The 27,720-nt window shown below is 41.8% G+C and overlaps 1 protein-coding gene across 1 annotated transcript in view; it reads right to left on the reverse strand.

The window, feature by feature from the left end:
* Positions 1–27,720, reverse strand: part of MAOA (monoamine oxidase A) — an 84,998-nt gene that overhangs the window by 28,503 nt on the left and 28,775 nt on the right. Inside the window, exons 4-6 of the mRNA XM_040266150.1 lie at positions 4,628–4,732; positions 3,617–3,708; positions 121–262 (exon numbers count right to left, since the gene is read on the reverse strand). Coding sequence (XP_040122084.1) covers positions 121–262; positions 3,617–3,708; positions 4,628–4,732 — 339 coding nt within the window. The remainder of the gene's footprint in view (positions 1–120; positions 263–3,616; positions 3,709–4,627; positions 4,733–27,720) is intronic.

Here is a 27,720-nt window from a genome sequence, read left to right on the forward strand (position 1 = left end):
TTTTTTGAAATTGTTTCAAATTCACTCATGTTTCAAAATATAGAAGCAATTATTAAGATACTGCACTGGCTGAGGACAAAATCAGACATGAAGTTTAGTGTGAGAATGGACACTTCATACCTGGCCCCCGTTGGTAATGGAGAATATCCGAGTGGTGCCTCCACATTGTTTCACGTACCACAAGAACCACAGGGCAGACACCTCATGGGGTTCAGAGGTCACATTGATATTCACAAAGAGAGATGCAAACTGCCGAGCAGTCCTAGTCATAGAACAAGAGTCAGGAGTAGATACATACATGCTTCACATGACATTATCTTTAAAAACATAATTTAGTATAGTTAGAAACCATTTCTATGCCTTTAAAAAATACTCATGGACTCAATCTCTGACAGAATGCAGATTTTTAACTCTAGGGGAAAATAATTTTTTCCTGACTTGTTGGAAATTATGGGTTAGCTCCAAACATGCTAATCCAGTGCAGTCTAAAAGGTTAATATGCTTGTCAGGTTCATTGACGATACTGTTTTCACTTATTTGAACAAACTTCCTCTCCTTAAACCTCCACTGCCCCAACCCTGGTCCAGCCTACCACTGACCCTCACCTGGGTTAAAGCAGTGATGGCTGCTCCTGGGTATCCCTACCCAGTCATATGACTACATCCCCTCATGTTCCTTACAGCCAATTAAGTCTTTCCACAGTCCAAAACTAAAACAAACAAACAAACAAAAAATAAACACTCTGCTTGGTGGTGGTGGTTTAGTCGCTAAGTCATGCCCGACTCTTGCGACCCCATGGACTGTAGCCTGCCAGGCTCCTCTGTTCATGGGATTCTCCAGGCAAGAATAGTGGAGTGGGCTGCCATTTCCTTCTCCAACCCTTCAATGATATTAACGGCAAAAGGCAAAAAGTCTTGTCTATGGTCAATAATGTGTCTTGCACCATCAGCCTCTCAAGTTCTGTAAACTCCCATTACATCATTTCCTCATGGCATCTTTATGGTCTAGGCATACATACTGTTCACTCACTGTTAAAACATGTCAATCTCCCCATCTTAGAGGCCTTCATAAGCTGCTCCTTGTTCTCTATACTGGGCATGGGGGTGGGCATTTCCCACACTATCCAACCTTCACATCTCCCACCATTATTTGTGGTCAATTACTGGAAAATACCATGCCTCAACCATTCATCCTTCCATCCATCCCATCCACTATGACTTTTTCCCGAAAGAAACCATCCCTCCCTCTTTACTGTTTTTCTCGATTACTATGGCTCGCTATTGCAACATTACCCCTCCTCATCAACCATATCTCCTGTCTCCTCCATCCACTATGGCTCATTCCTGAAAGATACCATTCACTGCATCACCGACTTTTCCTGTCTTCCTCCATCACTGTGGCTCACCTGTGAGATACCAACACCCCTCCTGTTTCCAATTCACTGTGATTTATTCTTGGAACATATATCCTCCCCATACCCTGATCTCCACTCATCTACTGGGCTCATTCGTGGAAGACACATCATCCCCCAACACCATTCGTCAGTCCTATATCCCCCCATCAACTGACTCATTCCTTTAAGATACTTGGACAAAAACATCCTCCTCACCATCCATCCTTCCTGACAGCTTCCCACCATTAATTGCAGGTCATTATTGGAAGATTCCATCCTGCCACATCATCCACCTTTCTCCATATACCCCCATCCACGGTGTCTCATTGCAGAAAGATGTCACCATTCATATCATCCATCCTTCCTTTCTCCACCATTCCTTGTTGATACCATCCCCTCATACCATCCTCTTTTTGATACCATCCCCTCATACCATCCTCTTTTCCTCCCATCACTATGGCTCACTCTTAGAAGATACATCCCACCAATCCATCCATCCGTACTATCTCCCCCAAACCACTGTGGCTCATTTCTGGAAGATACCATACCCTCATACCATACTCTTCCTGTCATCCATCAACTGACTTATTCTTGGAAGATACCATCTCCCCACGTCATCAACTCTTCCTGTCTCCTCCATCAACTGACTTGTCCTTGGAAGATACCATCTACACATACCATCCCTCTTTCCTCTCTCCCCCCATCCACTGTGATTCATTCCTGAAAAATACCATCATCTCACATAATAAAACTCATATCCTCCACCAATTGGTGCATTTCTCAAAGATACTATCCCCACAACCACACAACCACCCCACCTTCCTCCATCCACTGTGGCTTATCTTGGAAGACACCATCCCACCATATCATCCACCCTTCCTGTCTCTACCCATGCACTATGGCTCATTCTTGGCACATACCTGCCTCCCACACCATCCATCTTTCCTGTTTCCCCTGTCAACAGAAGTTCATACCCAGAAGATACCATTCTGCTACACCATCCACTATTCCTGTCCCCTGCACACAATTTGGTTTCTTCCTGAACATAGCAATCCTACATACCATCCACTCTTCCTTTCTCTCTCATCAACTGGGTCATTCTTAAAAGACACCATGTTCATGCACCATCTTTCATGTTTCCTTCCATCCCCTGTGGTTCATTCCTGAAAGATACCATCCCCTCACAGCATCCATTTTCTTGTCTCCCTCATCTACTGGCTCATTCCTGGAATATACCATCTCCTCACACCATCCCCTCTTCCTAACTTCCCCATCCCATTACTCATCCTGCAAGATACCATTTACTCACACTAAACACCCTTCCTGTCTTCCCCCACCCACTATGGCACCTTCAATGAAGATTCTTAATTCCCACAGCATCCACCCTTCCTGTCTCCCCGATTTATTATGGCTCATTTATGGAAGATGCCATTCTCTCTCACCATCTATCTTTCCTCTTTCCCTCATCCATTAGGCACATTCCTGGCAGATAGCTTGCCCTCACACCATCCATCCTTCCCTGCCCCTTACCACCTTCTGTGGCTCATTCTTAGTTGATGTAGTAACTCCTTTGTTTCAACAAGGAATCTCTCCTTCACCCTCAAGAGAGGTCACGTTCCCCCATTTCAGTCTCTCCTAGAATTATGTAACATGTGTATAATTAAAGTCTCTCCTGCTAAAAATATATCAACTCCATGAGGTTAGGGGCCATGCATCGTAAGTTCACTGCCATTCCTCAGGGCTTCATATGGTGCCTTCACACAGCAGCCCCAAAATGCTGACAGAATGATCTGTAACTCAGTTAATAACACAGATTCTCATTTAAAACATAATTTATAGTTTTCATTAATATAGACTAGCTTCCCTCTAGTTCTTCTATATGTATATGAAATTACTTTAACACCTTTCCAAATTGCTTTTGCAGCTGACCTCTATATTATCTGAAAACACAATTACTTCTTTTATGGAGAAGCGCACAATTCTTTCATTAAAAAAAAAAGTTCAACTTCCTTCACCTCCTTTTCTTCTTATGTTTTAGATTCACTTTATGTTGAATCCTGCTCTGAGTGTCTCAAGGGCCCTTAAAGTCACTATTAATGGAAATGTCATTACGTTTCGACTTAACTTTTCCTATAACTTATGAAGAAAAACTCTGAAGTTCAAGATAGGATAGGGACAATATGAAGGGAAGATAAAAAATACATTTTAACTAGTCAAGATTACTTTGTCCAGCAGATTTTTTCGATGAGATCTTTCATAGTCATCTTATCCCATTCCACTGCGTGTGGGGCCTCCCATGGTGCATCAGCTGGAATCTGCAGAGAAAGAAAGGCCGACATTTAGGTCTGATGGTTACTGCCCACTGGACTGCCAAGAGGCCCTCAGGGGAAACTCCGAAAACTGGTTTCTCTATGTTGGAGTGTGTGATATGCATAGAATCCTATGTACATATAGACAATGGTGTACACATACATTACATATGTACACTACGTACTCAGTGGTGGGTTTGGGATGGATAGCTCTTTGGATTCTATGCCCTAATGCTGTTTCCAAAATAATACCTAAATATATGCATTAATATAAATTAATATGTAATTGTGATGGTCATCATCATAATTATTATTGAAAGGTAATGGAAGAGGGTATGGTAACCCACTCCAGTATTCTTGCCTGGAGAATCCCATGGACAGAGGAGCTTGGTGGGCTACCGTCCATAGGGTCGCAAAGAGTCAGACAAGACTGAGGAGACTTAGCATGCACACATGTGCCCACAACAGCCATTTTAAATTTCCAAATTAAGTTTGAGAGGTGGATGTTATAGTTATTGAGTTACTGATACTCAGTGAAAAACCACTTTGAGGAAACAAATCTTCCTCCCCTTTATTATCTCAGGTGGCATAATATATGGATAAGATCACTCTAAGTAGGATTCCCAATAAAAATATGTCATATAAATACTCAGTGGCATGGAGTTGAAAACACACAGGTACACACATTAGTATCAGAGGCATGTGGGTTTGAATCCTGGTTCCCTTGTTGTATGATCTTGGGGAAATTATGTAACCCCTTGGCACTGAATTTCTTCTTGCTAAAGCAGAAATAATACCAACGTGGCAGAGTTATTGGGTACATTGGAAATGATATACAACAATGTTCCCTGCACTGTGGAAGGATATTAAACATTTGCTATTGATTTCAGTCACAGGTTAAGAGCAAGCTGAACACACACTTTACCTCTTTTCCCATGTTATCCATGGTCCGCCACAGGTTGTTGTAATCCAGATAGGCAATGGGATTCCATACTGGAGGGAAGGCACCCCGAAATGGATAAGTTTTTCCCTAAAAACAAAGGATAATATGTTAAATTAGGATGACATTCTAAAAATCCCAACCAGTCAACCTCAGAGCCATTTTCAAAGAAACAGTATCCTCTACTGTGTCAAAAAGCAATGATGGACAGCACCTATACAAGACTCAAATTACAGTTAGATTATCAAGAATTCCCTAGTGTCATTTTAGCTGGTTTTGACTGATTTTTTTTTTTTTTTTTTTTTTGCTGCTTGGCTTGTGGGATCTCTGTTCCCTGACCAGGGGATGAACCTGGGTCCTGTCAATGAAAACCTAGAATCCTAACCACTTAGCCACCATTTACTTCATTTCAGTTGTGTGACAGGCACTGTGCTACTATAAGGGAAGGGTGAATCCTCAGGAAAAGAGAGCAGGTCTAGAGTCTTCCTAAGCCTTTCTTTTCTTTTTTTTTTTTTTTTGGTCACACCATATAGCTTGTGGGATCTTAGTTCCCTGCCAGGAATTGAACCTATGCCCATTGCATTGGAAGCACCAGGGAATTCCCTTTATTTCCTAATTGAATTCCTTTTTCTTTAAAACATCTTGTAAATCTTCATAAGGTCAAAACACTGTCTATTAATACATTTTGCACACAATTTCAATTTTATTGAATAGAACTATATTCAGTATTCGTAGAAAGCCTACTGTGTGTACTGTGTGCACTGAACAATATTAAGAGTTGGATTTTTATAAAGGGCTAAAGTAAGACTCCTGACCATCAAGGCAAGGACACAAGACAGAAGAGTATTAGCATTAATGGACGCACACTCACACACACTCTCTAACTGAGTAAGACTACATGGCGGCCATTAAGTGAAAAAGAAGTAATTTTCCTTTCTAGAGTAGCAAATTCAAATAACCTTGGCAGATCATGTGATCTGATTTCTTATCTGAAAATGCTGTGTAGTAGTGCTGCAAGACAACTTTTTAAGACTCCAAATTCTTTATAATCATCACTACCACCATCACCGCCATTATTACTAATACTCACTAAGATCTTTCTCCATGCCTGGCACTGGCCTAAGCTCTTTCTATGCATTGTCTCCTGTAATGCTCACCCCAACCCTCTAGAGGAAAGAACTATTAATATTCCCATTTTACAAATGAGGAAACTGAAGCTTGGTGATATTAGCTAGAAAACAGTAGGACAGAAATTTCCTGTTCCCAAAGCCTTTTCTTATAAACAATAAGCTTTCCGGCCTCTTATATGATTGATGGAATGTTGAGATAGTTTTGTCCAAGAGACATCTTAAACTTCCTGACTAAAAGAAAGAGAACTCTGAAATGTGAACCTTATAAATCTGCCACACATCTTTTATGTTTCTAAGGAATAAAAAAGGAGACTAAGAAGCTCAAGGGTAACAGGGTCAACTTTGAAAAATGTGTAAGAATGTTCTGAGAGAAACTGGTAGACACAAAAATAACTCTGCACAGGAGAGAGACAGGGTTAAATAACAGTTCACCAGCAGCCTTCAGAACAGTTGGCTCTTGTTGCAATTCTTCCTTTAATTGAAACTGTAAAAAAAAAATCTATATTTTATATTCAAGTAATAGTCTCATACCAAACTGATATTTGCTTTGAAAAAAACTGTTTAAGAAAATCCTTCAGTTCAGTTCACTTCAGTTGCTCAGTCGTGCCTGACTCTTTGCGATCTCATGAGCTGCAGCACACCAGGCCTCTGTCCATCACCATCTCCTGAAGTCCACCCACACTCATGTCCATCGAGTCAGTGATGCCATCCAGCCACCTCATCCTCTGTCGTCCCCTTCCCCTCCTGCCCCCAATCCCTCCCAGCATTAGGGTCTTTTCCAATGAGTCAACTCTTCCCATGAGGTGGCCAAAGTACTGGAATTTCACCTTTAGCATCATTCCTTCCAATGAACACCCAGGACTGATCTCCTTTACGATGGACTGGTTGGATCTCCTTGCAGTCCAAGGGACTCTCAAGAGTCTTCTCCAACACCACAGTTCAAAAGCATCAATTCTTCAGTGCTCAGTTTTCTTTATAGTCCAACTCTCACATCCATATATGACTACTGGAAAAACCATAGCCTTGACTAGATGGACCTTTGTTGGCAAAGTAATGTCTCTGCTTTTGAATATGCTATCTAGGTTGGTCATAACTTTTCTTCCAAGGAGTGTCTTTTAATTTCATGGTTGCAATCACCATCTGCAGTGATTTTGGAGCCCCCAAAAATAAAGTCTCTCAATGTTTCCACTGTTTCCCCATCTATTTCCCATGAAGTGAGGGGACCAGATGCCATGACCTTAGTTTTCTGAATGTTGAGGTTTAAGCCAACTTTTTCACTCTCCTCTTTCACTTTCATCAAGAGGCTCTTTAGTTCCTCTTCACTTTCTGCCATAAGGGTGGTGTCATCTGCATATCTGAGGTTATTGATATTTCTTCCGGTAATCTTGATTCCAGCTTGGGCTTCTTCCAGCCCAGCGTTTCTCATGATGTACTCTGCATATAAGTTAAGTAAGCAGGGAGACAATATATAGTACTCCTTTTCCTATTTGGAACCAGTCTGTTGTTCCATGTCCAGTTCTAACTGTTGCTTCCTGACCTGCATACAGATTTCTCAGGAGGCAGGTTAGGTGGTCTGATATTCCCATCTCTTGAATAATTTTCCACAGTTTGTTGTGATCCACACAATCAAAGGCTTTGGCATAGTCAATAAAGCAGAAATAGATGTTTTTCTAGAACTCTCTTGCATTTTTGAAGATGCAGCAGATGTTGGCAATTTGATCTCTGGTTCCTCTGCCTTTTCTAAAACCAGCTCAAACATCTGGAAGTTCACGGTTCACATGTTGCTGAGGTCTGGCTTGGAGAATTTTGAGCATGACTTCACTAGCGTGTGAGATGAGTGCAAAGGTGCAGTAGTTTGAGCATTCTTTGGCATTGCCTTTCTTTGGGATTGGAATGAAAACTGACCTTTTCCAGTCCTGTGGCCACTGCTGAGTTTTACACATTTGCTGGCATATTGAGTGCAGCACTTTCATAGCATCATCTTCCAGGATTTGAAATAGCTCAACTGGAATTCCATCACCTCCACTAGCTTTGTTCGTAGTGATGTTTCTTAAGGCCCACTTGACTTCACATTCCAGGATGTCTAGCTCTAGGTGAGTGATCATACCATTGTGATTATCTGGGTTATGAAGATCTTTTTTGTATAGTTCTCCTGTGTATTCTTGCCACCTCTTCTTAATATCTTCTGCTTCTGTTAGGTTCATACCATTTCTGTCCTTTATCGAGCCCATCTTTGCATGAAATGTTCCCTTGGTATCTCTAATTTTCTTGAAGAGATCTCTAGTCTCTCACATTTTGTTGTTTTCCTCTATTTCTTTGCACTGATCGCTGAGGAAGGCTTTCTTATCTCTCCTTACTATTCTTTGGAACTCTGCATTCAGATGGGTATATCTTTCCTTTTCTCCTTTGCTTTTCACTTCACTTCTTTTCACAGCTATTTGTAAGGCCTCCTCAGACAGCCATTTTGTTTTCTTGCATTTCTTTTTCCTGGGGATGGTTTTGATCCCTGTCTCCTGTACAATGTCACAAACCTCCATATATAGTTCTTCAGGTACTCTATCTATCAGATTTAGTCCCTTAAATCTATTTGTCACTTCCACTGTATAATCATAAGGGATTTGATTTAGGTCATACCTGAATGGTTTAGTGGTTTTCCCCTCTTTCTTCCATTTAAGTCTGAATTTGGCAATAAGGAGTTCATGATCTGAGCCACAGTCAGCTCCTGGTCTTGTTTTTGTTGACTGTATAGAGCTTCTCCATCTTTGGCTGCAAAGGATATAATCAATCTGATTTCGGTGTTGGTCATCTGGTGATGTCCATGTGTAGAGTCTTCTCTTGTGCTGTTGGAAGAGGGTGTTTGCTATGACCAGTGCATTCTCTTGGCAAAACTCTATTAGTCTTTGCCCTGCTTCGTTCTGTACTCCAAGGCCAAATTTGCCTGTTACTCCCGGTGTTTCCTGACTTCCTACTTGTGCACTCCAGTCCCCTGTAATGAAAAGGACATCTTTTTTGGGTGTTAGTTCTAAAAGGTCTTGTAGGTTTTCATAGAACCGTTCAACTTCAGCTTCTTCAGTGTTACTAGTTGGGGCATAGACTTGGATTACTGTGATATTGAATGGTTTGCCTTGGAAACGAACAGAGGTCATTCTATCGTTTTTGAGATTGCATCCAAGTACTGCATTTTGGACTCTTTTGTTGACTATGATGGCTATTCCATTTCTTCCAAGGGATTCCTGCCCACAGTAGTAGATAAAATGGTCATCTGAGTTAAATTCACCCATTCTAGTCCATTTTAATTTGCTGATTCCTAGAATGTCGACCAGAGAAGGCAATGGCACCCCACTCCAGTACTCTTACCTGGTAAGTCTCATGGACGGAGGTGCCTGGTGGGCTGCAGTCCATGGGGTCATTAGGAGTCGGACACGACTGAGCGACTTCACTTTCACTTTTCACTTTCATGCATTGGAGAAGGAAATGGCAACCCACTCCAGTGTTCTTGCCTGGAGAATCCCAGGGACGGGGGAGCCTGGTGGGCTGCCGTCTCTGGGGTTGCACAGAGTCGGACACGACTGAAGCGACTTAGCAGCAGCAGCAGCAGAATGTTGACATTCACTCTTGCCATCTCCTGTTTGACCACTTCCAATTTGCCTTGATTCATGGACCTAACATTCCAGGTTCCTACGCAATATTGCTCTTTACAGCATCGGAGCTTGCTTCTATCACCAGTCACATCCACAACCAGGTGTTGTTTTTGCTTTGGCACCATCCTTTCATTGTTTCTTAAGTCATTTCTCCACTGATCTCCAGTAGCATATTGGGCACCTACCGACCTGGGGAGTTCATCTTTCAGTGTCCTATCTTTTTGCCTTTTCATACTGTTCATGGGGTTCTCAAGGCAAGAATACTGAAGTGGTTTGCCATTCCCTTCTCCAGTGGACCACGTTCTCTCAGACCTCTCCACCATGACCCCTTCATCTTGGGTGGCCCCACATGGCATGGCCTAGTTTCATTGAAAATCCTTAAATATGCTTAATCATCAGGGAACATTAAGTATGATAAATAAATATGATAAGTATGATACCAACCAGAATAGGATTTCACCCAGGGTCCTAAAGACCCTGTGGTGTGAGCTTTGAACAACAAAGAGAGGTGGCAGGAGAGGTGAAACATTCAGCCAGCGAGAAGGGTCTAGCCTGGCCATCATTTTTAGAAATGGGAGTCATGGAATATTTTAAAAGGAGATCATAGAGGCCCGCCACGATGTTAATTTTTATCCTGCTGACAGAGGTACTAAGTTGATAAAAGGTGTTCATGAGTTTCTCTCTTAGCAGTGTTTGGCTTCTTTGTTCTTATTTCACAGAAAATCTCAGTATGCTAAAGAAATGCATGTATGTGGAAACAGTCACATACCTCTTCCTTTCTCACCAGTCCCTGAAGGCTTATTTCCTCCATGGCCTGCTTCTAAACTAGACAGTTCAAGACTACTTTCTGCCTGGGTAAATCCCTAAAACAGGGCTGTGGGAGGGCCTGGAGATGGCTCTTAGGTGGGTGAAACTGTTTGGGAATGCACTTTCATGTTATCTTAAATGTGATTCTGTGCATGTGTGCATGCTAAGTCACTTCAGTCATGTCTGACTCTTTGCGACCCCATGGACTGTAGCCCTCCAGGCTCCTCTGTCCATGGGGATTTGCCAGGCAAGAATACTGGAGCGGGATGCCATATCCTCCTCCAGGGGATCTTCCCAACCCAGGGATTGAATTCCCATCTCTTACATCTCCTGCGTTGGCAGGTGATTCTATAGTTTTCTCCCCAAAGTGTCAGCTGTTTCTCAATCCTAAACCACTTCTCAGCAAGAAATGCCTTTATAACCTAAGAATGTGAGGCAGGATCTCCTAGAATACTACATTTTCCAAAGAGCATGGCTAAAGCAAAAATTAAAAAAAAATCTTGGGGAAAAGTAAAGTTAATTTTGTGCCTATACTCTGAAACCTTTCTACCCTTTCTAAGTGGCTTGTAATCTCTGTGCCTTTGACACAGCGAGAGTTGTTGATGTCAAGTAGAATGCAATGTCCCTGGAATTGTGCCCCAAACACTTAAGTCTCCTTGAGAAACCACATCTTCACTCTACCAATGTTCATAATAAAGGGAGACTGTTGCCAAGAGAGGATAGTTTGTTGTTGCTTTTTTTTTTTTTTTTAAGTTTCTGGATGCTTGCCCAATTAAGGCAAGGGGAAGGCGTTCTTAACAAGTCAAAGTTACTGAGCAAGCTGTTTAATGCTATTAAATTTTTACTATGAAATGTGCTATATATGATAAAAAATTGATAGTTTAAAGAGAAGTAATAGAAATGAACAACCACATGCATCCCATCCAATCTGAGAAGCGTGATATCACCAGAAATTTAGACGTACACCATGTTTCTCCCCAATCACATCCAGTCTCCTCTGCACAAGAGGGAGCCACTGTAGTGAATTTTGTGTCTAACATTCCTTTCCTTCCATCTCCCTTGTATACATAACTGCATGATACATTGTTTGGTTTTGTCTATTTTTGAGCTTTAGATAGACAGACTAAGACACACATGAATGTCCGTTCTGGAGCAGTGAAAATGAATAAACTATAAACAAAACCAATCAACATGGATGTAACTTTAAAATATATCAGTGAGGGAATTCCCAGGTGATCCACAGGTTAGGACTTGGAGCTGTCAGTGCCAGGGCCCCGGTTCGATCCCTAGCTGGGGAACTAAGATCCCACAAGTCATTGCAGCATGGCCATGAACAATTAAAAAAATATGCTGGTCAAAGAAGAAAGTCAAAGAATACATAGAGTTTGAGTCCACGTACATAAAGCTCAAAATTAAGAGAGAAGGACAGTTGATGCCTCCCACATCATTCTTTATTGTTGAAAGAAAAGTGAAAATGAAAGTTGCTCAGTAGTGTCTGACTATTCACAACCCCATGGCCTACACAGTCCGTGGAATTCTCTAGGCCAGAATACTGGAATGGGTAGCCTTTCCCTTTTCCAGGGGATCTTCCCAACTCAGGGATCAAACCCAGGTCTCCTGCACTGCAGGCCGATTCTTTACCAGCTAAGCCACCAGGGAAGCCCAAGAATACTGGAGTGGGTAGCCTATCCCTTCTCCAGGGGATCTTCCCGACCCAGGAATCAAACCAGGGTCTCCTGCATTGCAGGCGGATTCTTTACCAACTGAGCTATCAGGGAAGCCCAACAGCTTTATTGTTGGTGCTGTAAAATAAGCCAGAAAGTAGCATTTACCAATTGGCATGGTGGTGAGTTTCAGCTCTGTACTTTTAATATTTAGTTGAACAGAAGGGAATCAGTGTTATTAAAGAGTATCATAGGCCACTGAGGGAAGCTGACAAACATTTTTCTTTAATCATCTTGAAAATAAGCAGATATATTCTGGATTGATTTAGAAGCATGTCTGTGCAACCCATATGAATTCCCTGGCACCTTTCTAGTCTCACTGTTTTGTGACCAGCCTGTATGAGAAATCTTTTGGTGGTTTAATTTTCTATAGTTCATAATAATGCTTTAAATAAAGAAATTATCTAAAAAGAGATCCATTAAATAAGATCGTGTTGTATTTTAAGTTTAAAAAAATCATTGTTTACTTCTTTCAATATGCAGGTAGCCAAACTCTTTTCAAACATTATACATAGTACTACTTTACCTAGAAAAAGCCATCATAACTTACAAGGAAACATCTATCCTATCTCCCCCCCACCCCCTTTTTTGGCCATGCCACAAGGTTTATGGGATCTTAATTCCCCAGGGACCAGGGATTGAACCCAGGCCTTCCCCAGTGAAAGTGTGGAATCCTATCCACCAGCCTGCCAGGGAATTCCCATATCTTATCTTAATGTATTGGTTCTCCCAAGTGGCCATCTGGTTCGTAAGACCCTCTCTTCTCTGATCTACTGACTCTCCCAAGGTCCAATCCTCAGTCTTCCTTGGCCCACCCATTTCCCTGGGGAACTCATTCATCATCTGGATTTGTTGTTATTTTATTTGCACAGCATTATGGCTTGCAATTTTCATGCCTCTGCTCCCTCTATCTCTTATGCAATTTCAAGGGCCAACAGCACATTCTTAAGTTCATGACCTCATTTTCATCTTATGCTCAGCCCCCTCTCTCAGGACTTGTACAACTAACACAATGGGCACTTGAGTTGTGCAATCTCATCCCCGGAAAAAGAGAATCATTAAACTCAGGCATAAATGATACCATAACATTGAGAATAAAAGGTTTCAAGTGCATAGTTATGCCATCTTTCCCAAGGGACTCTAGGTATATACAAACATTACAAATAAAGCAATTAATATAGAAATAATATGAGTTCTTCTGGAGGGTCTTGGGTAAGTAAAGATAACTAACAGGGCATTGAAAAAAATATTTTTCCTCTTTCACAAATGCTATTAACTCAAGAGAACTAGGCAGTTAGAAAAAAGATGAAAATATTACAGTGTGAAGATAAGTAGCTGTTTTTCTTTCACAGTTTTACTAAGATATCAGTCACATAATCTACAATCCATCCATTCGAAGTGCAAAATTCAATGCTTTTTAGTATATTCAGAGTTGTGAAACCATCACCACAGCTAATTTTAGAACACTTTCATCATCCCAAGAAGAAACCCTTATTCATTAAGTCACTTAATTTTCTCCCACTCCATTTTGAAGAACTGTCAAAGTATTTCGCAAAGCAGCTGCTGCCAACTTACATTCCCACCAGCAATATACGAAGATTCCAATATCTCCATATCCTTGCCAACACTTGTTATTGTCTGTCTCTCTGATTATAGTCTTCCTGGTGGATGCAAAGTGGTATCTCATTGTGGTTTGGACTTACATTTCCTTAATGACTAATGATGGCCAAAATCAAATCTGTCTTGGTGAGTGGAAGGTCATATTGTTGAGACCATACATTGTCTCCATCCTTGATGCCATGGATGCCATTTTATATGTGGGCTCACTGAGCAAGTGCTAGAGGGAAGAGATGATATAATGGCTTTGTACTCTGTCAACTTGTTCAGGCCGAACTGGATTTCTGAGTTTTCTTTCATATGTATTTCTGGTTAGGATAGGTCACAAGAAAGATTCTTATGGGAAATCTAAAGAGTAAAAGTGAAGCAGCCACTCCTTTTGAGGGTCACACACATTGCTGGTGATTTTCATGGCATGAGGGCCTGCAACTATTTCACCCTTCTGGGATCCTCCTTCACCTTCTCCAACTCTTAGGCCAGGTATATGTATTTAGCTCTATGATGAAGAATCCTGACTTCTGCAAGACACCCACAGTGTTAAGATCAGAGGCAACAAAGACTAATCTGGACTCCAGCTCACACTTGTGGGTTCCAGCTTGTTCTTGCTTTCCCCCATCATATGTCTATCTTCCCTTCCTGACTGCCTGCCCTTCAAACTCCAGCATCAGATGAAAAGACTTATTTCCCCACAGTTAGGTAAGGCCAAGTCCCTGTAATAAATCCTTTAGTCATTTTGCTTATCTCACTGAACCTTGACTGATGAGGCTGATATCCTAAGGATTGATCATCTTATAACTGATTATTGAAGCTTACTCTGCAACAGATGTTCAATGGGCAACATCCACCATGGGACATAAGGGCAACCCCAGCCAGTGAGGAACATGGATAAATTCTCTCAGCTTCTCTGTTCTTTTTTTTTTTTTTTTTAGCTTCGCTGCTCTTGGTGGGGCAATTCTTTGGCATAGTCCACACAATTTCTCAGGTAAAACTATGGGGAACTGAGCCTCAGTGGCCCACAGCTGTAACAACTCATTAACCCTTTATTGGCATTTATTTCCTTCCCTCCTATAACCCAGCCTACACTTCAGGTTCTATCTATGGAGGCTGGTAAAGTGCTATATTGAGATCTTTTGTATATTTTGAGTGATACACACTCCAGTAGAAAGTGTAAAGGGGAAATGTGTCTTACACCAAAGTCTACATAAGTTGATTATTAGTGTTTGGTGTGTCTAGTACTTGAGTGGGATAGCTGAGACATTAGAGGACAGGTAAGCAGACGCTTCTGAGAATGTTTTCTTTGGGGACCTCAAGTTTTTAGAGAAAGGTGCTCTTCACTGTTAACAGATTTGATCTAGAAAGATCAGTATCACTATCTCTAGTCTGACTCCTGGGGCTTTGGTCCCTGTTGAGGAGTGCTTCTCAACCAGGATTGACTATGCTCCCCAGGTTATATGTGGCAATGTCTGGAGACAGTTTTAGTTGTCATAATTGGTTGGGGGTTGCTGCCTGATAGCCTACAATGCACAGGACAGCCCCATTACAACAAAGAGTTATCCAGTTCCAAAAGTCAGTAGTGCCCTGGTTGAGAAACCCTGCTGTAGAGTAATATACATGTGAATGAATATCATAAACTTTTCGGGAATCCAACCCTTTCCATTTGCAGGATTCCTGGATTTATAGCAGAAGTTGCTCAGAATAACTCAGGGTACAGATTACAGGGATCCTGCCATCAGGCCTATTAATCAAGGGTGTGTGGGCAGGCAATCTATATTTTGAACAAATCCCACAGGTCATTCTAATATTCACTAAAACTTAGATCTTATCACATTATAGTGTTTGTGTAAAATTCTTCTTATTCATTTAGCCATGCATGCATGTGTGCTAAGTTGCTTCAACTGTAACCAACTCTCTGCAACCCTATGGACTGTAGCCTGCCAGACTCCTCTATCCATGGGATTCTCCAAGCAAGAATACTGGAGTGGGTTGCCATACCCTCCTCCAGGGGACCTTCCCGACCCAGGGATCGAACCCAGGTCTCCTGCATTGCAGGCGGATTCTTTACCATCTGAGCCACCAGGGAAGGCCCATAATGCTCCTACACACTTAATAGTAGAGTGTAAATATAACTCTTATATATGTAATGAGAAACAAAGTTGTGTGGCTCACTTTATTGTGATATTTTTGCTTCATTGCAGTGGTTCTAGAACCGAACCTATAGTATCTCTGAAGTATGCCTGTGTGTATGTGTGTGTGTGTGTGTGTGTGTGTGTCTGTCTGTCTGTCTGTCTGTCTAATTTGTTTAAACCCAGCTGGTACCTGGTAGTGGCAGAACCAGAGTCCATGTCTCCATGCTTTCAGTTCAGACTCCCCTGGCCCCCAGCTCTGTGTCTCAGTCTCCATGTCAGAAAGATTGGACCTGCAAAGCCACTGAGCTGGATCCTCCACTGAGAGCCTATTAGGATGTGCTTCCACGCCTGGAGGTTGTAGGCATGAGTGAATACTGATCTGAGAGGGACATGGTCCCAAAGATCTCACCTAGCTGCCTGGATCAGAAACCACTTTAGCTTCCTCTGAATGCACTAGAGCACTTTGTTCATTTGTTCAAAGTCCTTTGCTATTCTTTACAATGTTAAACTGAGTTAAGTACATGTCTTACCATCTGGACTGGTCTCAACACACCTGAGAAGAAGAATTATGCCTCATTTCCTACATTGCCTTGTATTATAAATACCAAGGTTCTAAGAAATGCTTGTTAAATGAAGGAATAAGAGGAAGACTGGAAATCTTGCTTTTTTATATCCCATCTCCTATCACACTTAGTTCCCCTAGTCCCCAGAAAGGATCCACTCTCTTTTTATGCAAATGACCCCCTCTTTTCCCAACTCAGACAAGAGCTTCAAATGAACGCCATTTTGGCACTGATTTTTTCTTATCAATTCACAAGCACAGCTTTTTAAAAATAACCATAATCAATATTACCATTGGTAGTAATTACCAAGTCTAGTAAATTACCATCAAAGTTATTAGAATTCACTATGTGTAAGGTGCTAAAGAGAAAAGAAAGATGAAAGACTCACTTTCTTAGGGAACCTAAATCTCTAAACACATTTATGTTAGCATTTCTCACTCTGATCTTTCTGGATGCTATATGAAAATGAGTTCTATGGCCATAAATATGGAGAATGCTGACTTATAATTAAACAGCTTAAAACAAAACTGCTAGCTTAAAAAAAAAAACTGCTAGCCCTCATAATACTTCTAATTTGCTAATGGACATCTTGGCTCTCAAAGACAGGTTTAGAATATGGAGCACTTCCAAAATTTACCCAACCGACAAACTCCCTCTTTTGCAAAGCATTTTTGGAAATAAAATTGCTTGGAAAATATTCCCTTAGGCATGCTTTCTTCATATGCTGGCTGTCACTGGTAGGGGCCTGAGAGAATGCAGGAAAACACAAGCTAGAAAAAAAAACCCAAAATAAACAGAATATTTATTTTCCAAATGCTACAAATGGGAATAAATTCTTATGCATGCCTCTGCTGGACAAAAGGCACATAGTTCCACAACACTGAGTCAAACAGGAGAGGTCAGATGAAGTTGCTAGGGGAACCATTGACTGAAACCTCCTGCCCTGGCCAGGCCTGACAGTAAGCACATTCAGGAGGCATCAGTCCTGGTAAGGAATGAGAAACTAAGAAGCTACCAACAACTGGAAGAATTGGGAAAGGTCAAAAGGAGGGAAGAGACTCCTGTCCATATGTCCTACCAACCTCCCAGAATCTTCCTCGCTGGAATCCATCTTGGCTGAGCAATGTGTGTGCCACCAGGAAGGACCTTGAGCCAGAATGATTGACCAGGGACAACCCAGAAACTAATCCCATCACCATAAAACCCAAGATTTCGAGCCATGTGTCAGAGAGGTTCTCACGGATTCCCTGCCATTCTCTGCCTGGGCGCTCCTTCCCAATAGTCTCTCTCTTTGTCAGCATGTGTGTCCTCGGGCAATTCATTTCCAAGTGTGAGACAGGAGCCCACTCTCGGGCCCTGGAAGTGGTCCTCCTTCCTGCAACAAATTCGCTTGTTCAGTTCAGTTCAGTCGCTCAGTCGTGTCCGACTCTTTGCGACCCCATGAATCGCAGCATGCCAGGCCTCCCTGTCCATCAGCAACTCCCGGAGTTCACTCAGACTCACGTCCATAGAGTCAGTGATGCCATCCAGCCATCTCATCCTCGGTCGTCCCCTTCTCCTCCTGCCCCCAATCCCTCCCAGCATCAAAGTCTTTTCCAATGAGTCAACTCTTCGCACGAGGTGGCCAAAGTACTGGAGTTTCAGCTTTAGCATCATTCCTTCCAAAGAAATCCCAGGGCTGATCTCCTTCAGAATGTACTGGTGGGATCTCGTTGCAGTCCAAGGGACTCTCAAGAGTCTTCTCCAACACCACAGTTCAAAAGCATCAATTCTTCAGCGCTCAGCCTTCTTCACATCTAGCTAAAACTGCAAGGGCTCTGTGTTGAGTCTCAGGTCTGGGTCTCTGCTCCCCTAGGAACAGGGCAGTGCAGACAGAAAGTACAGCAGAGAAGGTTGAGAGGGTCAAGGGTAAAGCAGAGCTTCTTGCCAGATAGGCTGTTAACTGAGAGCTTTCACTTTGTGTATCCCAGTGACCAGGCAGAGGCAGCCCTGTCCCTGTACTGGGTGGAGTTTTGTCTGTGATGGCTCCTGCACTCAGGCTGGTAGAGATGTGATGAGGGCTTGCAGTGGGAGGGAGGGTGGACCAGAAACCATTAGATTCCTAGAACAATCTCTCCAACATTTGGACATCAGAAAAGTATTTTTAAAAAATCTACCAACTGGGGGAAAGTCACAGATATTCAGGACTTCTCGGGTGGGTGCCCAAACAATTATGTGGATTAGTGAGTGACTGCACCCACAGCTTGGAGAAGGAAATGGCAACCCACTCCAGTACTCTTGCCTGGAGAATCCCAGGGACAGAGGAGCCTGGCAGGCTGCCGTCTATGGGGTCGCAGAGTCAGACAGGACTGAAGGGACTTAGCAGCAGGACCCACGGCTATGCCCCAGGGTCTACTTTATCACCTGCTGCTGGTCAGGAAGTGTGAGCTGATGCTGATTTCCTACCATGTCTCTAAAGCCTGATTTTTTTTCAGAGCCGTTTATCTGCTGGATGTGGCTGTGGAAACTAGGCCACTGGGTACTTTGGCAAACACACAAAATTAAATCTCAGCCTGAGGTTCACTGTGTATCATCTGAGTCTGACAAATTACATGAGAGCTATGGGAATGAAAGCAAATGTACTAATACTTTGGTAATTGTTCTCTTAGTTTGAAAAACCTGACATAAGCAAAGTCTTTGAAATGAAGAGGACTCAGCTCAACAGCTTTTGCGAGCAAAGTATTTATTACATTTAACAATAATTAACACTCAAATTTTCTGTGATCCCACCTAGAATTTTCTTCTTCCAGTTGCACCAAATCCAATCACAAAGCAAAAAATACAATAAAGTGCTATGAAAACAATACTGGACCATTCAAATATAAAGTATCAACATTATTTTCATTATTTGTTTTTTTCAGTTCCAAGTTCTATGTTTACTAAGAGTAATTATCAACTAGGCTTTCACATCTGCCTGTTTATCTGTCTGTCTTTCTCATTCACTTCTTGTAGGACCTGGAACCAAATACTTACATTCCTATAACTGAACAAGACGCTATGGGGCCTTCCTGAGACGGGCCTTCCCCCATATCCTCTGCTTTAGCTCCTCTCTGAAGTACCTAGATAATAGTACTTGATGAACATTTCCTGAGTTGTTTTACAGATGCTAAAAACATCCCCCTTTCTTAGAGTGGGAAATGGCAACCCGCTACAGTATTCTTGCCTGGAAAATTCCATGGACAGAGGAGCCTGGCGGGCTACAGTCCAAGGGGTTGCAAAGAATCAGACACAACTTAGTGACACACTCTCTCCAACAATGGAAGATGTTAACTACTTGAGCACCAGAAGCATATAGCCCCAGGCCTTCTGTAGTCTAAGGACTAATAATGAAATAGATGGGGAAACAGTAGAAACAGTGTCAGACTTTATTTTTTTGGGCTCCAAAATCACTGCAGATGGTGACTGCAGCCATGAAATTAAAAGACGTTACTCCTTGGAAGAAAAGTTATCACCAACCTAGATAGCATATTCAAAAGCAGAGACATTACTTGGCCGACTAAGGTCCATCTAGTCAAGGCTATGGTTTTTCCTGTGGTCATGTATGGATGTGAGAGTTGGACTGTGAAGAAGGCTGAGCATGGAAGAATTGATGCTTTTGAACTGTGGTGTTGGAGAAGACTCTTGAGAGTCCCTTGGACTGCAAGGAGATCCAACCAGTACATTCTGAAGGAGATCAGCCCTGGGATTTCTTTGGAAGGAATGATGCTAAAGCTGAAACTCCAGTACTTTGGCCACCTCATGCGAAGAGTTGACTGATTGGAAAAGACTTTGATGCTGGGAGGGATTGGGGGCAGGAGGAGAAGGGGACGACAGAGGATGAGATGGCTGGATGGCATCACTGACTCGATGGACGTGAGTCTGAGTGAACTCCAGGAGATGGTGATGGACAGGGAGGCCTGGCATGCTGCAATTCATGGGGTCGCAAAGAGTCGGACACGACTGAGCGACTGAACTGAACCGAACTGAATGTTAACCCCTGTGACACCACCCTGCTACTTCACCATCAGCCAAGCAGAGAACTGCACAAACTGGTCACAGACCCTGTGACTCCCCCTCCCTCACCTGGCTTTTAAAAGTGCTTTGCCAAAACCGTTCAGGGAGCGCAGGGCTTTTTAGGGTATGAGCCTACCCAGCTCATTGCATGGCCTTGCAATAAACCTTTCTCTGCTCCAAACTCTGACTTTTCTGTTTGTTTGACCTCATTGTACATGGGGCACACGAACTGACATTAACGTTCTTACAACTTTCTCCTATCTCTAAAGTGAGGATAACTGTCACTCACTGAGATCCACTAGGTTTTCAAAAGGTATTTGTTCACTGAGTTTGATACACAAGTGAAAAGGCTTGGAGTCCACACCTGAGACAGAGGGCTATTGATCCTGTTAAGTGGCAAGACAGGGCAATGACAGAAAAGACTTTCTGGCTGGGCCAGTGGGACAAGAGAACTTTCCCTTCTTCAGGAGGCTCAGAATGGACAAGATTAAAAAAAAGTTAAAAAATTCAGGACATTGGGGTTGCAAAGAGTCAGACACAACTGAGCAACTGAACTGAACTGAATAATAAAGTCTTTTGGTTGGGATACTCGGGTGTGTGCTCTGGGGTGGGAATAGGGGCTACTCAGGGAGGAAGTAGAAAGCAAGGAGTGGGGAGGCAGGGGGGGATCTCTAGCTGGAAACTACATTCTGTCCTGAAAGGTCAGAACCTCCAGGAGTTGGGTAATCATGGAAACTAGAACAGTCTCTCTTGACGAAGCCGCTTTTGTAATGTTTCATTCTATTCACGAGTTCTTTTTGCCATTAACCAAAATGCCAGAGTTCCACTTGAAGAGGTAATTGAAAAGTCCCACAGCCTCAGTGAGAGAAAAGCTTTGTGTGTGACCTATTGCCCTTTCTATACTGCCAGTGAAGGCCAGTCCAAGGCAGGTAGGTGATTTCAGACTATTTCTCAATGAATGGCTAGAAAAATGATTTCTGTAGTGAATTACTTCCTATTAAAAATGAATGAAAGGAATATAAAAAGTGAATGTATTTAATGTCACTAAATTATACACCTAAGTAGGTTAAGATGGTGACTTTTAGATTATGTCTATTTTATCACTTTTTTTTTAATTAATGAAAGGGAAAAATCTAATAATTAATCTGACTTTGCTGTATATTGAGAAAATGGTTAACACTGACCTAACTTTCTAAACAGCACAAGGCTTTAAGGATAATTTGTCATTAAGCTTTCCTATGATCCACAAGAAGTATATGAAGCCTTTTAAAATAGAGAAGAAAAAAAGAATGGAAATTACTAGCAACTATTTCTTACAAGCTATGTCTATATTTCTTTATACTGAATACTTGATAAAGCAGAGTGAAAATATGTAAATATTTTTAGTCTTTCTGCTTTTAAAATCCTATGTATAATTGAATTTAGAGAAAAACATCCCTTTTGTATTATTTCATTTCTATGATCAAAACAATTTCTTATCATGAACACAAGCCCATTACCACTTGCCTGTCCTTACCTAATTGTCTTTTCTCATCTTTTACTCTGACTTATACAAATTACTTTAAATCCTCTTTTCTTCTTTTGTAAACCAGGCAGAGTACAATGGCATAAAATAAAATACTCTTATCGATCATACTTAGCCTAATAAGTTTACATAAGTCACTTATAAAAAAGAATATATAGCCAACAATTCTAAGCCATGCCCCAGGCCTCTAGCTTTAGTATTTTAACACAATAACAAAATCCATCTTCTTCAGCCTGCTGAGCCTAGCTGGGGCGGCTCGGGGCTTTCTCAGGAGTCAAGTCCTCACTGAAGGCCAGAGGGGGACCAGATCTATGGCTAAGGGTATAAGCGATGAGGCCACCCTGGTGAATGGTGCCACATATGACTCCTAGGCATACCCACTCCACACCAACCCCTGGAATCCATAGGAGCCCTTACCGCCAAAGTGGCATCTGAGGACTCCAAAGCCTGTTGGGGTAAGATGATTCCTGTTGTATCTCGGAGTAGTTTGTTAAAGGGGTTCACAAGTTAACTCTGCCCACAGAATAAGGAATGGTGTGATGTAACTCACAGAACCTGAGTTCAATACCTGGAAAGCCCCACTTTGGCTCCTAAACTCTTTAAGCCTTAGTTTTCTCATGTGTAAGATGGGGTAAATAATGCTACTACCTCAAAGGATCACTGGGAAGCTCAAATGAGGTAACGTAGATATATGTATATTACAGACAGAAGGCAACACCAATGCGTGGAATCAGGAGGGATGAATTCAGGTGATTAAAAGAAAGGAGGCAAAGACAGGACAATCGACATCCCTACAAATGCCTAACATTTTTGGCTCTTTGGGTTTCCTACTGAGAGGGGTGGAAAGTGAAAGCATAACTTTCTTTGAAGACAAAAGAAAAGACCTCTGTGAATTGGTATGGAAAGGTATTAAAAGCAGCTTAAAAATATATGTCCCCGATCCAAAAGAAACACCTTATTAGAGGCAAAGCGTCAAAGTCGCAGTTATATCTGGCAAGCATTAAGACAAACTAACAAAAAAAAAAAAAAAACACATCTTGTGCTTTCAACACAGCCTACTGGCAAAAACAAAATTCACCTCTTAGCAACAACAAAGAAAATTACTTAGCATTCCAGAACACACACGTTCTGAAAAGCTTTTGATTTCAGTCGTTGGCACAGAAACATGGAGTAAATGTGTGGGAAGAACAGAACAAATACTCAGAAAAATTGCTTGCTGAACTGTTACTATCAGGAAAGCCTAGACTGCTTCAAACAAATCTTTATCACATCATTCTCTAAAAACAAATGTGTGGTCTATCTAGTCTGTATTTTTATTTAGGGAGGTTTCAAAAAGCAGGCAGAAAGTGAGAAAGCATAAAAATGTCTCCTTTAAAGCAGTCCCTGCAAAAAGCCTTGCTCCATCTCTGGCAGTGTCCACCCTCTTGATACCCTACCTGCATTATTATGGTCTGGAGAAACACATGGAAAGCAAAAGAAAAGAAAATGAAGTATTTCTTCCTCTTTTTCCAAGATGCAGCAATGCAAAACTTAACCCCAAAGTCTCCACAACTCAATGGAAGTAACTCACTAAACAACTGCAAAGATGGGGCATCTTCTTTACTAACACAAGTAATCAATCAATCAGTCCAAGAGATGTTCAAGTCCACCTGCTTCCTGTCCACCTTCCAAAAGAAAAGATCCATAGAGTGCATTTTAAACTAAAGTATCTTGCTGACACCATCTCAAAGCTACCTTTTACGTTAAAGACATGATTAATTTCTGTTAATTTCACAAATCAGATACAGTCTCCCAAATAAAGCCATATCAAATTCACAACATATATAAAACCTGTTCACTGTAGGAATCAGTCAGGAAACTATGATATGAGAATTGGATTTACTAAACCAGAGTTAGAATAGCAACTCTATTCACAAGATCCATGAAGGATATAGGCAGAAATGTTACTTAGTATTACTTACTGTTTGTTGTTTACTTATTTCCTCCCCTGAAATGGCAAGCTCTATATGAGCAGGAACCTGAATCATGTATCCATCAGTCTATATCCAGCCTAGAACAATATCTGGTACACAGTTGATGTCCAGTGACTACTTACTGAAACAAATGAATTTAGCATAACCATAAGCATCTTCTAAAAATAAAGTAGATAAGGACTTCCCTGTCAGTCCAATGGTTAAGACTCCATGCTTCCACTGCAGGGGGCCTGGGTTTGATCCCCAGTTGGGATCACAACAAACTGGAAAATTCTTAAAGAGATGGGAATACCAGACCACATGACCTGCCTCCTGAGAAATCTGTATGCAGGTCAAGAAGCAACAGTTAGAACTGGACATGGAACAACAGACTGGTTCCAAATTGGAAAAGGAGTATGTCAAGGCTGTATATTGTCACCCTGCTTATTGAACTTATATGCAGAGTATATCATTTCTATGATGAGCTGGATGGAGCACAAGCTGTAATCAAGATTGCTGGGAGAAATATCAATAACCTCAGATATGCAGATGACAGCACCCTTATGGCAGAAAGTGAAGAAGAACTAAAGAGCTTCTTGATCAAAGTGAAAAAGGAAAGTAAAAACATTGGCTTAAAACTCAACATTCAGAAAACTAAGATTATGGCATCTGGTCCTATCACTTCATGGCAAATAGATGGGGAAACAATGGAAACAATGACAGACTTATTTTTCTGGGCTCCAAAATCACTGCAGATGGTGACTGCAGTCATGAAATTAAAAGACACTTGTTCCTTGGAAGAAAAGTTATGACCAACCTAGAGAGCATATTAAAAGGCAGAGACATTACTTTGCCAACAAAGGTCCTTCTTATCAAAGCTATGGTTTTTCCAATTGTCATGTATGGATGTGAGAGTTGGATTATAAAGAAAGCTGAGTGCCGAAGAATTGATGCTTTTTAACTGTGGTGTTGGAGGAGACTCTTGAGAGTCCCTTGGACTGCAAGGAGATCCAACCAGTTCATCCTAAAGGAAATCAGTCCTGAATATTCACTGGAAGGACTGATGTTGAAGCTGAAACTCCAATACTTGGGCCACCTGATGCGAAGAGTTGACTCATTTGAAAAGACCCTGATGCTGGGAAAGACTGAAGGCAGGAGGAAAAGGGGAAAACAGAGGATGAGCTGGTTGGATGGCATCAACAACTCAATGGGCATGAGTTTGAGTAAACTCCAGGAGTTGGTGATGGCACACTGCAGTCCATGGGGTCATAAAGAGTCAGACATGACTGAGCGACTGAAGTTAACTGAACTGAACTGGGGGACTCAGATCCCACTAAAGCAGGTAAACTTAGTCCTCTTGGGGAAGGGAGAGAGTGGAAAACACCACCCAGCATCTATCCCCAGTGCTTCAGAGGCTCAGGCTTGGGACCACTATCAATATTTGCCCTGTAAACACAGTCTAGCCAAGGTCAAGAATAGCTCCCTGGTGAACAGTGAAAATCATCCTAGAGTGGAAACTGAATGCACTACAGTCTGCTGACAGAAGAAACAATGGAGGTATTCTTGAAGGCTGCAGATTAGTAAAATTTAAGAGCTGGAGCAACCTGGATCATAAAGAATATGCTTGGGTTAACTAGACAGCCGCAGTCGTCCAGTTATTTGCCCACTTCATTTCAGTGTTATTTACTGAAAAGAATATACTGTATTAGATTATAGAAGCTGAACTTGTGAGGAGAGCTAATGTAGAGTGTCACAAAAACAATTTGCATTATTAGCCCAATTCATGACCATGCTGGCAGGAAAAGTCCTTTCTTCTCCCTAGAAGCAAACATAACATTCAGAGTGGAGATACTCTTAAATAAGTGCAATTATTTTTTGCTATACAATTAATTGGGCTTCCCTGGTGGCTCAGATGGTAAAGAATCCACCTGTAATGCGGGAGACCTGGGTTCTATCCCTGGGTCGGGAAGGTCCCCTGGAGGAGGGCATGGCAACCCACTCCAGTATTCTTGCCTGGAGAATCCCCATGGACAGAGAAGCCTGGCGGGTTACAGTCCATGGGGTAGCAAAGTGTTGGACACGACTGAGCGACTAAGCACATAAAGTTGATTATCATTCTTACTTGGAATAGTTAAATATCTTCCTGTTCTTTCCCTAATCCGGCCTCCTCACTTTCTAGTTTCCTGGTCATTATAAAAACATCCACTACCTTGAGTATTTCTCATTGCAGAAATTATGTGATTTATCAGAAACACTAGCAGAAAGGCACTCATTCAGGTAAAATAAATTAACCTTTAACTGGTGCGGTATTTTTTTTTTTTACCTTAACTTTGTAGTCTACCTTGGGTGAAAATAGGTGCTCCTTGGCAGGTTAAAGTATGTGAGAGGATGGTTCAATGGTAAGTGTTTATTTATTTATTGGCTGTGCCACGTGGCTTGTAGAATCTTTGTTCCCCAACCAGGGATCTAACCCAGGCCATGGCAGTGAAAGTCCTGAGTCCTAACCACTGGACTGCCAGGGAATTTCCTAACAGCATATCTATTCTCCACCTTTCCATTAGATGAGACTGTCTTAAATTAAAAGAACAATCTTTAGCATCTTAAGAATATAAGTAAATCCTGAGATTCATAAAGAGCACGCATGTTCAGGGGGTAGGTAGACCATTACTAGTTTTATACCTTTGTCAAGTCACTTGACCTCACTGAACCTCAGTGTTTTCCTCTGTAAAGCAGAGTATACATTTGCTCAGGTTCCAAGATAATCACCAGACTTATTTGAGTCCTAGTTGGACTAGACAGTAAATTTAGATGACTGTTTAACTAGCAGTTGAGTAGTACAAAGAATTTGGTTTCTCTCCCTACATTAAATATGATAATACAGGTCAAAGTGCTCAATATATGTTATTTAACAGTTGCTATTACTCTTACCTTTGTTATTACTTACTAGTCCAAGTAAACATCATGCCGTGCAGAGAAGACAAAGTGGGGAAGCAAAGGAGTTTTTCCTTTTTGATCATGGCCTATTGAAGCCAGTGTTCGTAAATTTACTTTGTCTAACTTTTTTTTTTAATACTTTTCCCATTTCTCCCTTGACCTCTGTTTTTTTTTTTTTTTAAATTTATTTATTTATTTTTAATTTTTACTTTACAATTCTGTATTGGTTTTGGCATAGATTGACATGAATCCACCACAGGTGTACATGCGTTCCCAAACATGAACCCCCCTCCCACCCCCCTCCCCACAACATCTCCCTTGACCTCTGAACTCAGTTTTTCTAAAGGCTGCTGGTTTCTTTTCTCATTTGTCTGACTGCCAAACTCCCCCAAGCATCACAAACCGACCCAAAGCAGCTAATCAAAGTTTCCCAAGATTCCTGACCTCACCAACTGGGCATCAGTGTCCATATGTACATTCAAGGATCCTCAAATCTCTGCTCTGAAAGGCCCTGAAGATGGCACACCCACATGATTGCTGGGGGTTGGGTGATGCATCTGTTGAGAAGTGATATGGTTAGTGGTGTGGGAATCCTGGCATTCGAAGGAGTAAATGACACCTGCTCTGGTGATACTAGTTCCAGGAAGTGGGCTGCAGTATCAGACCAGAAACTTGATTTCTCCAGGCCCTTTTTCACACTCCATCTGCTCCATGTTTGGCTTCAGGAAAAAAGAATAACATGGGCAGCAGCTGCTGTTCCTTGAAGGGATAGCAGCACTTTGAGTTTAAACAATCTCTTGTTTAAACAGTAGGAAATTGCACAACTGAGCTAGACTTCCCAAGAGTCATGGCTAGGTGCAGAGAAAACGATCAAAGTGTGCAAAGAAATGTCAGGTAAGGATGAGGATGAACGACCCATTTAGAGTCTTAAGTGGCCTCAAACTGTTGTGTTCCTCAGGGCCTTAGAATTGCCTCATAGATGCCTCAGGAGCTGCCTGGGCTGTGTGTGTGTGTGTGTGTGTGTGTG

Source organism: Oryx dammah, unplaced genomic scaffold (assembly GCF_014754425.2).
Source record: "Oryx dammah isolate SB20612 unplaced genomic scaffold, SCBI_Odam_1.1 HiC_scaffold_23, whole genome shotgun sequence".
Lineage (NCBI taxonomy): Eukaryota > Metazoa > Chordata > Mammalia > Artiodactyla > Bovidae > Oryx > Oryx dammah.